The following is a 15,289-nucleotide window of genomic DNA, read 5'->3' as shown; positions in this document are numbered from 1 at the left end:
CCAGCTTTTCTTTTCAAATATTTTGGACAGCTTGTTGTTTGCCTCAGCTGTTATCGCCACCTCAAGCAGCTGCAGTGTTAAAAAATGGCCTCTGATTTTCAACAAATGACCCTGGGGAAAAGATTGTTTGCATGGGCAAACTCTAAATCAGGTCAAATAAAGATAAGTATTGCCAGTGGAATTTTCCAAGGAACTACCAGAAAGGTGAAATAATGACAGTTATCTGTGAATGGGGCTTGGAGGAACGCCACTCTGCTCTGTCCCCTCCAGAGGCTTCTAGCTTGCTGATTTTCACTTTAATTGAAGGCCTATTGGTTTTCATTGTACTGTGCATCTAGGAAGAAAGGAATAGCACTAAGTCAAGTTAAAGCACCACTAAGCTTGCTGTCCTTACAGCATATTGAGCCATTTTATATTGAATAAACACTCCCCAGATCGCTGCCAGCCTTTGATTAATTTTTAGAGCTCTGAAAAAGTTGATTTTGACCATTTTTTCCATTGTTCTCATTGCTTTTACAGAGAAGAGTAGTTTTGGAGGTCCATACTCGGCTATTCCTTCTGATGTCACTCAGCAGTAAGTTAGAGATGTTTGTGGGATGGGACAGAGAGCAGGTTTCAGAGAGATAAAAAGCAGAGAAACATTAATGGTCCAATTGAGGTTAGAGACTTTGAGTTAGTAATGGTGCCAGTCTGTTGTGTGCATGTGTTTTCCCGCAAGCTCAGCAGAGCAAGTATAGATGGTGAGAATGAGATAGTAAAATTAGGCAAAGATTGGGGTTAACAGAGCAAGTGAGGAGAAGAGTAATAGAGCAGGAAGGTACTGAAAGCTGTATAGATAAGGAAGGAAGCCGCAGAGGAAATTAATGAGTTTGAAGAGTGAATGTGTTTGAATAAGGAAATGAGAAAACTGGGGGGAAAAATTGTGATCAGAGGATGGCATGGTTTCTGCATTTTAAGAATTTAAAGATAGAACCATTGATAGCTGATTGACAAGGTTCAATCTTACTGAAGTTACGTGATTCACGAACGGAGAGGCTCGTGTAAAATATTCCACAATGGAGGCTGAGATCGTGTATTTTTTCTTTCTTTTTTTGGGCTCTGCTGCGTGACTTGTGGGACCTTAGTTCCCAGACCAGGGATTGAACCTGGGGCCATGGCAGTGAAAGCACCAAGTCCTAACCACTGGACTGCTAGGGAATTCCCTGAGATCCTGTTTTTCGTTCACCAGTGTGTCCTGGAATCCAAGAGCCCACCTGCCTCTTCGTAGGGATTATATTGATGTATATGGAAAATACGTAAGAAAGATTCATTTTCCAATTGGAGGAATCAGTAAGGGGAAAAAATGGCATCTGAGTTAGCTGTTGAAGAGGTGAAAATAGCAGCAATAAGAGGTTGGTGGGAGAAAGGACATTCCTGACAGAGGGAAAGTATATCTGATGTCATAAAATTTAGAAAGAGTTGAGGTGAAATTGATTGTCTAGTTAGGCTAAATTATAGGGTATAAGTGAGGACAGAACAGTAATAAATGGAGGTAGAAGGATTAGGCTAAAATATGGAATATTTTGAAAACCCAGTTGAGAAATACGGTAAAGTTGTACAAGGAGTTCTAGCGCCAGGAAGTTTTAAAGCAAAAGCTTGATTTGTGATCAGAGTTTAGAACAACAAAATAACTATGACAACAATGGGAAGGAACAGATTGGAGGGGGAGAGTGCTTGGACAGAGAGACCAGTTGTGAGGCTTTGGGGATATTGTGATCTTCAGGACAAGGATGGTGAAAAATGGAAATTAATAGATAGATGTGAGATTTTATGGAATAAAGCAAAATGGTGATCTCTAAGATAAGATTTAAAACATTAATTTGTAATTGACTGTACTGCTTTTGCTGACATTAAAAAAGTTAAGGACAAAAAATTTTTGATAAAACTGAATCTAACCTTATGTAATTGGTCAGGGCTATCATTTATTTTCTGTTAGTCAGCAGAATGATGATTTGTGTATTCCAGAATGAATATGAACTCAATGTTTGAATTATACTATTTTTGGAGAATTGTTCTAAATAATATTTTAAAACATTTGAAAAAGTCATTTATTTTTATTCATTACAAAGTTTTACTGAGATTTGAATTGCTTACTTAGAAATTATACCGGGTTAAAAGGATAACTGGTTAATATCAATGATTTTTTAAGATTATTATACAGATACACCTGAAGGATTCAAGATACGTATACAATTTTCAAGAGACTAGCCTGCCTTTCTTCATAGCTTGTTATAAAAAACTTGTAATTTTAATACATGCTTAGATCTTGACTGCCCTCTAGTGGTAATTGTCTTTTAAATGTATGGTTTGGAATGCAGCGTGTATAGATATTTTACATCCTATTTGAACGGTCATTGGTGTTTGCCCTCTCAGTGCTAGGATCCGTGAGGTACTAGGAACACAGTATATTATCAGACCTTGCCCTTAAAGTGGTTTGTTAAAGGCATAAATCCCGAATTTCTTCTTTGAGTAGCTTTGATAAGTGTGATAGAAATATATCTGCTAACTGTTCGTTTTTTTTAAATGTCAATTAGTGTTACATTCATTATAACAATTTAAAAATCATTTATGTAACATACTTACATGAGCTAGAATTGTATGAGTGTAGAGTGTTTAAAATCAAGCAAAGGGGGACTTCCCTGGTGGTGCAGTGGTTAAGAATCCGCCTGCCAATGCAGGGGACACAGGTTTGATCCCTGGTCCGGGAAGATCCCCCATGCCATGGAACAGCTAAGCCTGTGAGCCACAACTACTGAGCCCGAGTGCCACAACTACTGAAGCCCACGTGCCTAGAGCCCGCGCTCTGCAACAAGAGAAGCCACCGCAATGAGAAGCCCGCAACGAACAGTAGGCCCCTCTCGACGCAGCTAGAGAAAGCCCGCGCGCAGTAGTGAAGACCCAACGTAACCAGAAATAAGTAAATAAATAAAAATTAAAAATTAAATAAAATTTTTAAAAAAATCACGCAAAGGATGAGAATTGCATGTTCGCGGGGGAGAGTTCTATACCTTTGACAGTGGTGCCGCTGATTAGCTATTCGCCTGAGCTCCTGTGTCCAGGGATCAGGAGACTCTTTGTTCCTAGACTCAATTCAGCAGGTATTTATAGGGCACCTACTTTGTGTTCAACCACTTGAAGATACAGGGTATGCAACAAAAATTTGTTTCAGATTGCCTGCGTAATCTGTTTTTAAACGTGTGTGGATCCAGATTTCCATTTAGTTATTAGTATTTTATCCAGAAACAGAATGCTGAACTGTTGCTTCTTTAAACTATGGTTGCAAGCTACCCTAAACTAATGTAAGAAATACAGAATATAAACTATGAGCCACACGGACATTTGGAGGAAGATCCATGGAGCTTACAAGTCCTTGGCATGATGACATCTGTGAATAGCATGTTAATTTCAAGTTCAGTTGAATGCCATCAATGAGTGTAAGAATAGTGTAGCAGTTATGACCCAGCAATTCCACCCCTGGGTGTATATCTGAAAGAAACAAAAACACTTAATTTGAAAAGATACAAGTACCCCAATGTTCATATCGGCATTATTTACAAGAGCCAAGATATGGAAGCAACCTAAGTGTCCATCAACAAATGAATGGATATAGAAGATGTGTATATATACACAATGGAGAACTACTCAGCCATAATAAAGACAGAAATTTTGTTATTTGCACAAACATGGATGGACTTGGAGGGTATTATGCTAAGTGAAATAAGTCAGACAGAGAAAGACAAATACTGTATGATATCATTAATATGTGGAATCTAAAAATACAGCAAACTAGTGAATATAACAAATAAAAAAGAAACAGACTCATAGATACAGAGAACAAATGAGAGGTTAACAGTGTGGGGAGAAGGAAGGGGGAGGGGTAATATACGGATAGGGAATTAAGAGGTACAAACTATTATGTATAAAATAAGCTACAAGGATATATTGTATAACACAAGGAATATAGCCAATATTCTATAATGACTAAAAATGAAGTATAACCTTTAAAAATTGTGAATCACTGTATTGTACACATATAACATAATATTTTACATCAACTACACTTCAATTAAAACAGTAGAATAGTGCAACAGCTTAAGGTCAGGGGAAAAAATGCCAGGACTAAGAAATTCTTCATCATTACCTCTTATTCACCCACATTTTCTATATACTACCCCTGTTTTTATTACCTCTATTAGGAGAAAAGATTAGTGGTAAATATTAATACCAAGAAAAATTTGTAGTGAGCTTTTTTTTCTTAACATCTTTATTGGAGTATAATTGCTTTACATTGTTGCGTTAGTTGCTGCTGTATAACAAAGTGAATCAGCTATATGTATACATATATCCCCATATCCCCTCCCTCTTGCATCTCTCTCCCACCCTCCCTACCCCACCCCTCTAGGTGGTCACAAAGCACCCAGCTGATCTCCTTGTGCTATGCGGCTGCTTCCCACTAGCTATCTATTTTACATTTGGTGGTGTATATATGTCAGTGCCACTCTCTCACTTTGTCCCAGCTTACCCTTGCCCCTCCCCATGTCCTCACGTCCATTCTCTACATCTGCATCTTTATTCCTGTCCTGCCCCTAGGTTCTTCAGAACCAAATATATATTTTTAGAGTCCATATATATCTGTTAGCATACAGTATTTGTTTTTCTCTTTCTGATTGACTTCACTCTGTATGACAGTCTCTTGATCCATCCAGCTCACTACAAACAACTCAATTTTGTTTCTTTTTATGGCTGAGTAATATTCCATTGTATATATGTGCCACATCTTCTTTATCCATTCATCTGTCGATGGACACTTAGGTTGCTTCCGTGTGCTGGCTATTGTAAATAGTGCTGCAGTGAACATTGTGGTACATGACTATTTTTGAATTACGGTATTCTCAGCGTATATGCCCAGTAGTGGGATTGCTGGGTCATATGGTAGTTCTATTTTCAGTTCTTTAAGGAACCTCCATACTGTTCTCCATAGTGGCTGTATCAATTTACATTCCCACCAACAGTGCAAGAGGGTTCCCTTTTCACCACACCCTCTCCAGCATTTATTGTTTGTAGATATTTCGATGATGGCCATTCTGACTGGTATGTGGTGATACCTCATTGTAGTTTTGATTTACATTGCTCTAATGATTAGTGATGCTGAGCATTCTTTCATGTGTTTGTTGGCAATCCGTATATCTTCTTTGGAGAAATGTCTATTTAGGTCTTCTGCCCATTTTTGGATTGGGTTGTTTGTTTTCTTGATCTTGAGCTGCATGAGCTGCTTGTGTATTTTGGAGATTAATCCTTTGTCTGCTGATTCATTTGCAAATATTTTCTCCCATTCTGAGGATTGTCTTTTCATCTTGTCTATGGTTTCCTTTGCTGGGCAAAAGTTTTTAAGTTGCATTAGGTCCCATTTGTTTATTTTTGTTTTTATTTCCATTTCTCTAGGAGGTGGGTCAAAAAGGATCTTGCTGTGATTTATGTCATAGCGTTCTGCCTATGTTTTCCTCTAAGAGTTTTATAGTGTCTGGCCTTACGTTTAGGTCTTTAATCCATTTTGAGTTTATTTTTGTGTATGGTGTTAGGGAGTGTTCTAATTTCATTCTTTTACATGTAGCTGTCCAGTTTTCGCAGCACCACTTATTGAAGAGGCTGTCTTTTCTCCATTGTATATTCTTGCCTCCTTTGTCAAAGATGACATGACCATATCATGCGTAGGTTTATCTCTGGGCTTTCTGTCCTGTTCCATTGATCTATATTTCTGTTTTTGTGCCAGTACCATACTGTCTTGATTACTATAGCATTGTAGTGTAGTCTGAAGTCTGGGAGCCTGATTCCTCCAGCTGTTTTTCTTTCTCAAGATTGCTTTGGCTATTCGGGGTCTTTTGTGTTTCCATACATATTGTGAAATTTGTTGTTCTAGTTCTGTGAAAAATGCCATTGGTAGTTTGATAGGGATTGCATTGCATCTGCAGATTGCTTTGGGTAGTATAGTCATTTTCACAATGTTGATTCTTCCAATCCAACAACATGGTATATCTCTCCATCTGTTTGTATCATCTTTAATTGCTTTCATCAGTGTCTTATAGTTTTCTGCATACAGGTCTTTTGTCCCCTTAGGTAGGTTTATTCCTAGATATTTTATTCTTTTTGTTGCAATGGTAAATGGGAGTGTTTTCTTAATTTCACTTTCAGATTTTTCATCGTTAGTGTATAGGAATGCAAGAGATTTCTGTGCATTAATTTTGTATCCTGCTACTTTACCAGATTCATTGATTAGCTCTAGTAGTTTTCTGGTAGCATCTTTAGGATTCTCTATGTATAGTATCACGTCATCTGCAAACAGTGACAGCTTTACTTCTTTTCCAATTTGGATTCCTTTTATTTCTTTTTCTTCTCTGATTGATGTGGCTGAAACTTCTGATTGCTGTGGCTTTTATTCACTATTATTGTTGAATAATAGTGCTGAGAGTGGGCAACCTTCTCTTGTTCCTGATCTTAGTGGAAATGATTTCAGATTTTCACCATTGAGAATGATGTTGGCTGTGGGTTTGTCATATATGGCCTTTATTATGTTGAGGGAAGTTCCCTCTATGTCTGCTTTCTGGAGGGTTTTTACCATAAATGGGTGTTGAATTTTGTCAAAAGCTTTTTGTGCATCTATGGAGATGATCGTATGGTTTTTTTCCTTTAGTTTGTTAATATGGTTTATCACATTGATTGATTTGCATATATTGAAGAATCCTTGCATTCCTGGGATAAACCCCACTTGATCATGGTGTATGATCCTTTTAATGTGCTGTTGGATTCTGTTTGCTAGTATATTGTTGAGGATTTTTGCATCTATGTTCATCAGTGATATTGGTCTGTAGTTTTCTTTCTTTGTGACATCTTTGTCGGGTTTTGGTATCAGGGTGATGGTGGCCTCGTAGAATGAGTTTGGGAGTGTTCCTCCGTCTGCTATATTTTGGAAGAGTTTGAGAAGGATAGGTGTTAGCTCTTCTCTAAATGTTAGATAGAATTCTCCTGTGAATCCATCTGGTCCTGGGCTTTTGTTTGTTGGAAGATTTTTAATCACGGTTTCAGTTTCAGTGCTTGTGATTGGTCTGTTTATATTTTCTATTTCTTCCTGGTTCACTCTCGGAAGGCTGTGCTTTTCTAAGAATTTGTCCATTTCTTCCAGGTTGTCCATTTTATTGGCATATAGTTGCGTGTAGTAATCTCTCATGATCCTTTGTATTTCTACAGTGTCAGTTATTACTTGTCCTTTTTGATTTCTAATTCTGTGGATTTGAGTCTTCTCCCCTTTTTTCTTGATGAGTCTGGCTAATGGTTTATCAATTTTGTTTATCTTCTCAAAGAACCAGCCTTTAGTTCTATTGATCTTTGCTATTGTTTCTTTCATTTCTTTGTCATTTATTTCTGATCTATCTTCATGATTCCTTTTCTTCTGCTAACTTTGGGGGTTTTTTTGTTTTTTGTTCTTCTTTCTCTAATTGCTTTAGGTGTAAGTTTAGGTTGTTTATTTGAGGTTTTTCCTGTTTCTTGATGTAGGCTTGTATTGCTATAAACTTCCCTCTTAGAACTGCTTTTGCTGCATCCCATAGGTTTTGGGTCACTGTGTTTTCATTGTAATGTGTTTCTAGGTATTTTTTGATTTCCTCTTTGATTTCTTCAGTGATCACTTGATTATTTAGTAGCATATTATTTAGCCTCCATGTGTTTGTATTTTTTACAGTTTTTTTCCTGTAATTGATATCTAGTGTCATAGCGTTGTGGTCAGAAAAGATACTTGATACGATTTCAGTTTTCTTAAATTTACCAAGGCTTGATTTGTGACCCAAGATATGATCTATTCTGGAGAATGTTCAATGTGCACTTGAGAAGAAAGTGTATTCTGTTGTTTTTGGATGGAATGTCCTATAAATATCAATTAAGTCTATCTTGTTTAATGTATCATTTAAAGCTTGTGTTTCCTTATTTATTTTCATTTTGGATGATCTGTCCATTGGTGAAAGTGGGGTGTTAACGTCCCCTACTCTGATTGTGTTACTGTCGATTTCCCCTTTTATGGCTGTTAGCATTTGCCTTATGTATTAAGGTGCTCCTATGTTGGGTGCATAAATATTTAGAATTGTTATATCTTTTCTTGGATTGATCCCTTGATTATTATGTAGTGTCCTTTGTCTCTTAATATTCTTTATTTTAAAATCTGTTTTGTCTGATAATGAGAATGGCTACTCTAGCTTTCTTTTGATTTCCATTTTCATGGAATATCTTTTTCCATCCCCTCCCTTTCAGTCTGTTTGTGTTCCTAGGTTTGAAGTGGGTCTCTTGTAGACACCAAATATATGGGTCTTGTTTTTGTAACCATTCAGCCAGTCTATGTCTTTTGGTTGGAGCATTTAATCCATTTACATTTAAGGTAATTATGGAAATGTATGTTCCTGTTACCATTTTCTTTATTGTTTGGGGTTTGTTATTGTAGGTGTTTTCCTTCTCTTGTGTGTCCTGCCTAGAGAAGTTCCTTTAGCATTTGTTGTAAAGCTGGTTTGGTGGTGCTGAATTCTCTTAGCTTTTGCTTGTCTGTAAAGTTTTTAATTTCTCTGTTGAATCTGAATGAGGTCATTGCTGGGTAGAGTAATCTTGGTTGTAGGTTTTTCCCTTTCATCACTTTAAATATGTCTTGCCACTCCCTTCTGGCTTGTAGAGTTTCTGCTGAAAGATCAGCTGTTAACCTTATAGGGATTCACTTGTATGTTATTTGTTGCTTTTCCCTTGCTGCTTTTAATATATTTTCTTTGTATTTAATTTTTGATAGTTTGATTAATTTGTGTCTTGGCCTGTTTCTCCTTGGATTTATCCCACATGGGACTCTCTGTGCTTCCTGGACTTGATTGACTATTTCCTTTCCCATATTAGGGAAGTTTTCAACTATAATCTATTCATATATTTTCTCAGTCCCTTTCTTTTTTCTCTTCTTCTTCTGGGACCCCTATAATTTGAATGTTGGTGCATTTAATGTTGTCCCAGAGGTCTCTGAGACTGTCCTCAATTCTTTTCATTCTTTTTTCTTTATTCTGCTCTGCAGTAGTTATTTCCACTATTTTATCTTCCAGGTCACTTATCTGTTCTTCTGCCTCAGTTATTCTGCTATCGATTTCTTCTAGAGAATTTTTAATTTCATTTTTATGTTGTTCATCATTGTTTTTGTGCTTAGTTCTTCTTGGTCCTTGTGAAATGTTTCTTGTATTTTCTCCATTCTATTTCCAAGATTTTGGATCTTTTTTACTATCATTACTCTGAATTCTTTTTCAGGTAGACTGCCTATTTCCTCTTCATTTGTTTGGTCTGGTGGGTTTTTACCTTGCTCCTTCATCTGCTGCGTATTTCTCTGTCTTCTCATTTTGCTTAACTTACTGTGTTTGGGGTCTCCTTTTCACAGACTGCAGGTTCGTAGTTCCCATTATTTTTGGTGTCTGCCCCCAGTGAGTGAAGTTGGTTCAGTGTCTTTTGTAGGCTTCCTGGTTGACGGGACTGGTGCCTGAGTTCTGGTCGGTGGGGCTGCATCTTGTCTTTCTAGTGGGCAGGGCCATGTTCACTGGTGTGTTTTGGGGTGTCTGTGAACTTAGTATGATTTTAGGCAGCCTCTCTGCTAATGGGTGGGGTCGTGTTCCTGTCTTGCTGTTGTTTGGCATGAGGCGTCCAGCACTGGTGCTTGCTGGCCGTTGGTTGGAGCTGGATCGTTGCATTGAGACAGAGATCTCTGGGCAATCTCTTGCTGATTGATATTACATGAAGCCAGGAGGTCTCTGGTGGTCCAGTGTCCTGAACTCGGCTCTCCCGCCTCAGAGGCTCAGGCCTGATACCCAGCTGGAGCACCAAGACCCTGTCAGCCACATGACTCAGAAGTAAAGGGAGAAAAATAAGAAAAAAAGAAAAAAAAAAGTTATTAAAATAAAATTTAAAAAATATTATTAAAATAAAACAAGTAATAATAAAAATAAGAAGAGGGCAACCAAACCAATACCAATTTATGTTTGAAACACTCAGTAGCTGAGTCACATTTATGCAAACAATTGCTTGTAGGAATGCTCAAAGAAAATGTAATTTTGGAGATAACTTATACTTCACTCCAAATTCACAGCAGTTTCATGGTATCTCTCCAGAGGCAACATTTTCTCTTGGGAAAATGACTCTCTTGGTAACTTTGTGTCTTTTCTAATTTATGGCATTTTTCCACTGTGGAAAATCAGAACTCTTACTATTTTTATACCTTTAGATTGTTCTTTTCTAAAAACATGCTGCTTAGAAGTTAACCCTTAGGCTTTAAGTAGAACTTCCAAATCTGGACAGGTGCCTGGGGGAATTGCTCTCTCCTCTGTCATCACTTTATCTTCCTGCTCCAATTTGGAGATCAGACTGGTCAGATTATCAATTTGATTTCCTGGTCACATAGAAAACCACAGATCAGCGAGGACAGGTAGAACTTGAGGCTATTTGCAAAACAAACTTGAGCTCCAGTGATGCTTTTCTTGTTGAGTCTTGCCCGCCATGCGGGCTTTGGCCAGGACACCCCAATGAGAGCGGACCAGCTGCTCTGGGCGAGACTCCAGGCTCTGTAGTGAGCTTTTAAAGAAATTAAATAGTGGTTATATTTTTATACCACATTTTCCAATGTATTTGATTTAAGCTAATATTAACATTTATTTGCATTTCTTGAGCACACTGTGCATTTCAAGGAGTCCGATGTCCTGGGAACATAAAACAGGAAAAAGGACATGTGAGTTTTTCAGCAGTTTAGTTTTCTAAAAAGCTGAGTGTTTCATACTCAGGAAATTGGGATTGAATTTGTTAGTGCATACTAGAATATAAGTATGGTTGTATTTGCACATGTCGACATCACTAAAAATAAGGATAATATGTGAGAGCGTTTTATTTTCCTGAAAAGGAATCTCCCAATGTTTGTGTAGTTCATAGCTCGTTTCCTGTACCTCTTAGATTAGTTTAGGGAAGATTACAACCATGATTTAAAGAAGCAGTGGATCGGTGTGCTGTTTCTTGAGAAAACACTGACTCTGGAAATGTGGCTTTTCCTTTTTTTTTTTAGTATTATGGCATTTAGAACTATCTCCTTAATAGTTAATTTTCTTGTCCTCAAAAAAGTAGTTTACTATTCTACCTTTCAAAAATCATTCAGTTATTAAGTAACAGATGTGAGACTATTTTACCCTTCACCATGGAGATGTTTCTCTCATTCAAGCCCCTTTCCACTCCCAACTTGAATGTATCAAAAGCAAACTTTCTCTCTTCAGAGAATTTTGTACATGCTCTCTGCTCTATAGAGTAGTATAAATGTCTCATTTTTAAACTGTATTAATGCACTCATTTTTTCTGTAAGGTGTTTGAGTGTATTGCATGATATGAATGTGTGACATTTGAGGCTGTCCCTGCTGGACACAGGAGATTTGCTTGGAGCAGACTAGGTTGTTAGGTGTGAGCATGTGTGTGTATGTGGGGAAAGGTGAAAAAACAAAATGTTGCTTATTCAGAAATTTAACCCAGTTTTTGAAAGGTTTATCAGCAGATGCACTTCATCTACATGCCCTATAATCACCATAAAGTCATCAAAAAGTAATAATTGATCATTTCATTAAATCAGCTCCTATTATGTGCTGGGACCTCTTAGTCCAATTTCTTTTCTTTAATCTAATCTTAAATTGTTAAAGATGATCTGTGTGTTTATCAGCAACCTTTAGAGCTTATTGTGACTATTTTTATTTATTTGGCCACATCAGTAGTTTAGCTTTTAATACACTTTTATTATTTATCAGGTCTTCCCTAACTCCTGAGAACAGATGAGCACTAATATTTAACTGGTACCTACTAATTCTGTGTGAGCTCCTGAAGGTAGAGTGGAGAGAACACAGGCTGTAGCGTTCGGCAGCTCCCTAATTCTGCTATTTGTTAGTTGTGTGACTTCAGTCAAGTCACTTAAATTTGCTTCTCTGTATCTAACCCTGAACTTCATGGAGCTGACCATATCCTTTGATATCAGTTCAGTGGACCCTTGTCCCCATGTGCTGTGATTTCCTAGGAGGTGACGTTCTCCAAGTCATCCTAGCTCCAGGTCCCCTGGTCTGAGGTTTTGTACCACTGGCATACTCCATCTCTGGTGCACCTCACGTCCTACAGATATTTTTTCCCCATCTCACCACACGGATCCTAATGTTGGACTTGACCCTTTTATTTTTTCCTCAAGTCACTTAAACACAGCATTTGTGTGTATAGCACATTACAGTGAAGAGGTGGGGGAGCAGAAGACTTATGCCCCTAGCCACTCTGTCTGGGAAACTTATCAATGGCTCCGTTCTCTGCTAATGTATAGCTCTCTCTTGTTGTTTTCTTTCTCTCCTCCTCACTTCCTGGGTGCTTCTTCTCTCTTCTCTCCTTCCCATAAATGTCTATTTATTTCCTATGCAGAACAGTTTAAACCTCTTTTATTGTCTTCTTCCCATTCTTGCCCTCAAGTTCATCTCATCTTCCACTACCAAACCACCAAGTGGCTGTTAGGCTTTTTTCTATGGGAAAAAGAAAAATTTTTTTTTTTTTTACATCATCTGCCCTACAGCATTAGTGAAGTTTAACAACCAGCATCTCCCAAGGAAGGCCATGTACTTTCCACTTGACCCAGCTGGTTCCATCTGATATGAAAACACTTTGTAACATATGAACCAAGATAAGAATAGAAGGTATCATTAAAATTATCCCTGTAGGTTATGTGATATCTGCCCTCCTCTTTCAATTCCCCATGCAACAATCACCAGAATCCCTTTCCATTCACAGCTGCCAGAGCTGAAGTGTGCAGTGGCACAGGAGAAAGGTTCCGAATCTTCCGCGCTGAGAAAACTTACGCTGTGAAGGCAGGAAGGTGGTATTTTGAATTTGAGGCCGTCACTGCTGGAGACATGAGAGTTGGCTGGAGCAGGCCAGGCTGTCAACCCGATCAGGAGCTTGGCTCGGATGAACGTGCCTTTGCTTTCGATGGCTTCAAGGTGAGTGTGCTTTGCTGGACACCGGACACTGGAGTTTGTAGACTCCTGGTTTTGTAGGCTGCTGTGCACCAGGCATCCACACGCTGTGGGCTCCCATGCTGCCTGGCTTGATTTCCCCTGGTATTCCTTTTGGTTTTACAGTAATATTAGTACTTTCCTGAGCTCAACCTTGAGAAAATAGTTCCTAGGAAAACTTCTCTTCTTGTAGTTTCAAAACGTTTTCCCTCACCCTGTGAATAGTCAAGATTATTCAAAATTCAAGAAGTAAAATATTGATTCTCTATCATATCAAAAAGATGAATCATCCTTGTCTATCAAAAATGTTAACAATCCATATGCTAATTTAAAATATATTCACTTTGACAGAGGAATTCCATAGAAGGAATTTATCCTCAAGCAATAATTAATGATAGGTATAAACATTTAATAGCCATAAGAATGCTGTTTGTTGTTTGCAATCATCAGGAGTTTTCATTTTCAACATTATTGGTAATTTTTATTTTTTAAGTTTGGTGGAAGCTGGTCAGTTGCCTTTTTTTTTTTTTTTTTAAATTTGGCCAGGCCTCGTGGCTTATGGGATCCTAGTTCCCCGACCAGGGATTGAACTGGGCCCATGGCAGTGAAAGTGCAGAGTCCAAACCACTGGACTGCCAGGGAATTCCCCTCAATTGCTTCTTTTATTGTTTATTTATACATATATAAGTGTTTAATGATAATTTTAGCTACATAATATATTTTAAAATTAAAAATACAAAATATGGACAGATTGATTCAAGATGGCAAAGTAGAAGGATATGCGCTCACTCACTCTTGTGAGAGCACTGGAATCACAGCTAACTGCTGAACGGTCATTGACAGGAAGACAGTGGAACTCACCAAAAAATATACCACACATCCAAAGACAAAGGAGAAGCCACAATGAGACGGTAGGAGGGGCACAATCACAATAAAATCAAATCCCATAACTACTGGGTGGGTGACTCACAAACTGGAGAACACTTATACCACAGAAGTCCACCCACTGGAGTGAAGGTTCTGAGCCCCATATCAGGCTTCCCAACCTGGGGATCCGGAAACGGGAGGAAGAATTCCTAGAGAATGAGACTTTGAAGGCTAGCAGCATTGGATTGCAGGACTTCGACAGGACTGCGGGAAACAGAGACTCCACTCTTGGAGGGCACACACAAAGTAGTGTTGGGACCCAGGGGAAGGAGCAGTGATGCCATAGGAGACTGAAGCAGACCTACCTGCTAGTGTTGGAGGGTCTCCTGCAGAGGCGGGGGCGGGGGGGCTGTGGCTCACCACGGGGACAAGGACACTGGCAGCAGAAGATCTGGGAAGTACTCCTTGGCGTGAGCCCTCTCAGGGTCTGCCATGAGCCCCACCAAAGAGCCCGGGTAGGCTCCAGTGTTGGGTTGCCTCAGGCCAAACAACCAACAGGGAGGGAACCCAGCCCCACCCATCAGCAGACAAACAGGTTAAAGTTTTACTGAGCTCTGCCCACCAGAGCAACACCCAGCTCTACCCCCCACCAGTCCCTCCCATCAGAAAACTTGCGCAAACCTCTTAGATAGCCTCATCCACCAGAGGGCAGACAGCAGAAGCAAGAAGAACTACAGTCCTGCAGCCTGTGGAACAAAAACCACATTCACAGAAAGAGAGACAAGATGAAAAGGCAGTGGGCTATGTACTAGATGAAGGAACAAGATGAAACCCCAGAAAAACAACTAAATAAAGTGGAGATAGGCAACCTTCCAAAAAAAGTTCAGAATAATGATAGTGAAGATGATCCAGGACCTCGGAAAAAGAATGGAGGCAAAGATCGAGAAGATGCAAGAAATGATTAACAAAAATCTAGAAGAATTAAAGAACAAACACCTAGAAGAATTAAAGAACAAACAGAGATGAACAATACAATAACTGAAATGAAAAATACCCTAGAAGGAATCGATAGCAGAATAACTGAGGCAGAAGAACAGATAAGTGACCTGGAAGACAGAATGGTGGAATTCACTGCCATGGAACAAAATAAAGAAAAAAGGATGAAAAGAAATGAAGACAGCCTAAGAGACCTTTGGGACAACATTAAACGCAACAACATTTGCATTATAGGGGTCCCAGAAGGAGAAGAGACAAAGAAAGGACCTGAGAAAATATTTGAAGAGATTATAGTCGAAAACTTCCCTAACATGGGAAAGGAA

General features: G+C 38.7%; 1 protein-coding gene and 1 long non-coding RNA gene across 8 annotated transcripts in view; one reads left to right on the top strand and one right to left on the bottom strand.

Moving 5' to 3' along the window:
• RYR2 (ryanodine receptor 2) overlaps positions 1-15,289 on the top strand; it is a 732,481-nt gene that overhangs the window by 458,612 nt on the left and 258,580 nt on the right. For all 7 annotated transcript variants that reach the window (XM_082425485.1, XM_082425482.1, XM_082425483.1 and 4 more), the window contains one exon: positions 12,880-13,088. In XM_082425485.1, coding sequence (XP_082281611.1) covers positions 12,880-13,088 — 209 coding nt within the window. The remainder of the gene's footprint in view (positions 1-12,879; positions 13,089-15,289) is intronic.
• LOC309643169 overlaps positions 1-15,289 on the bottom strand; it is a 241,475-nt gene that overhangs the window by 189,600 nt on the left and 36,586 nt on the right. The gene's annotated exons all lie outside the window — the stretch shown is intronic.

This window comes from Balaenoptera physalus (genome assembly GCF_965194825.1).
Source record: "Balaenoptera physalus genome assembly, chromosome: 14".
Lineage (NCBI taxonomy): Eukaryota > Metazoa > Chordata > Mammalia > Artiodactyla > Balaenopteridae > Balaenoptera > Balaenoptera physalus.
This window is presented reverse-complemented; position numbering and strand designations above follow the sequence as displayed.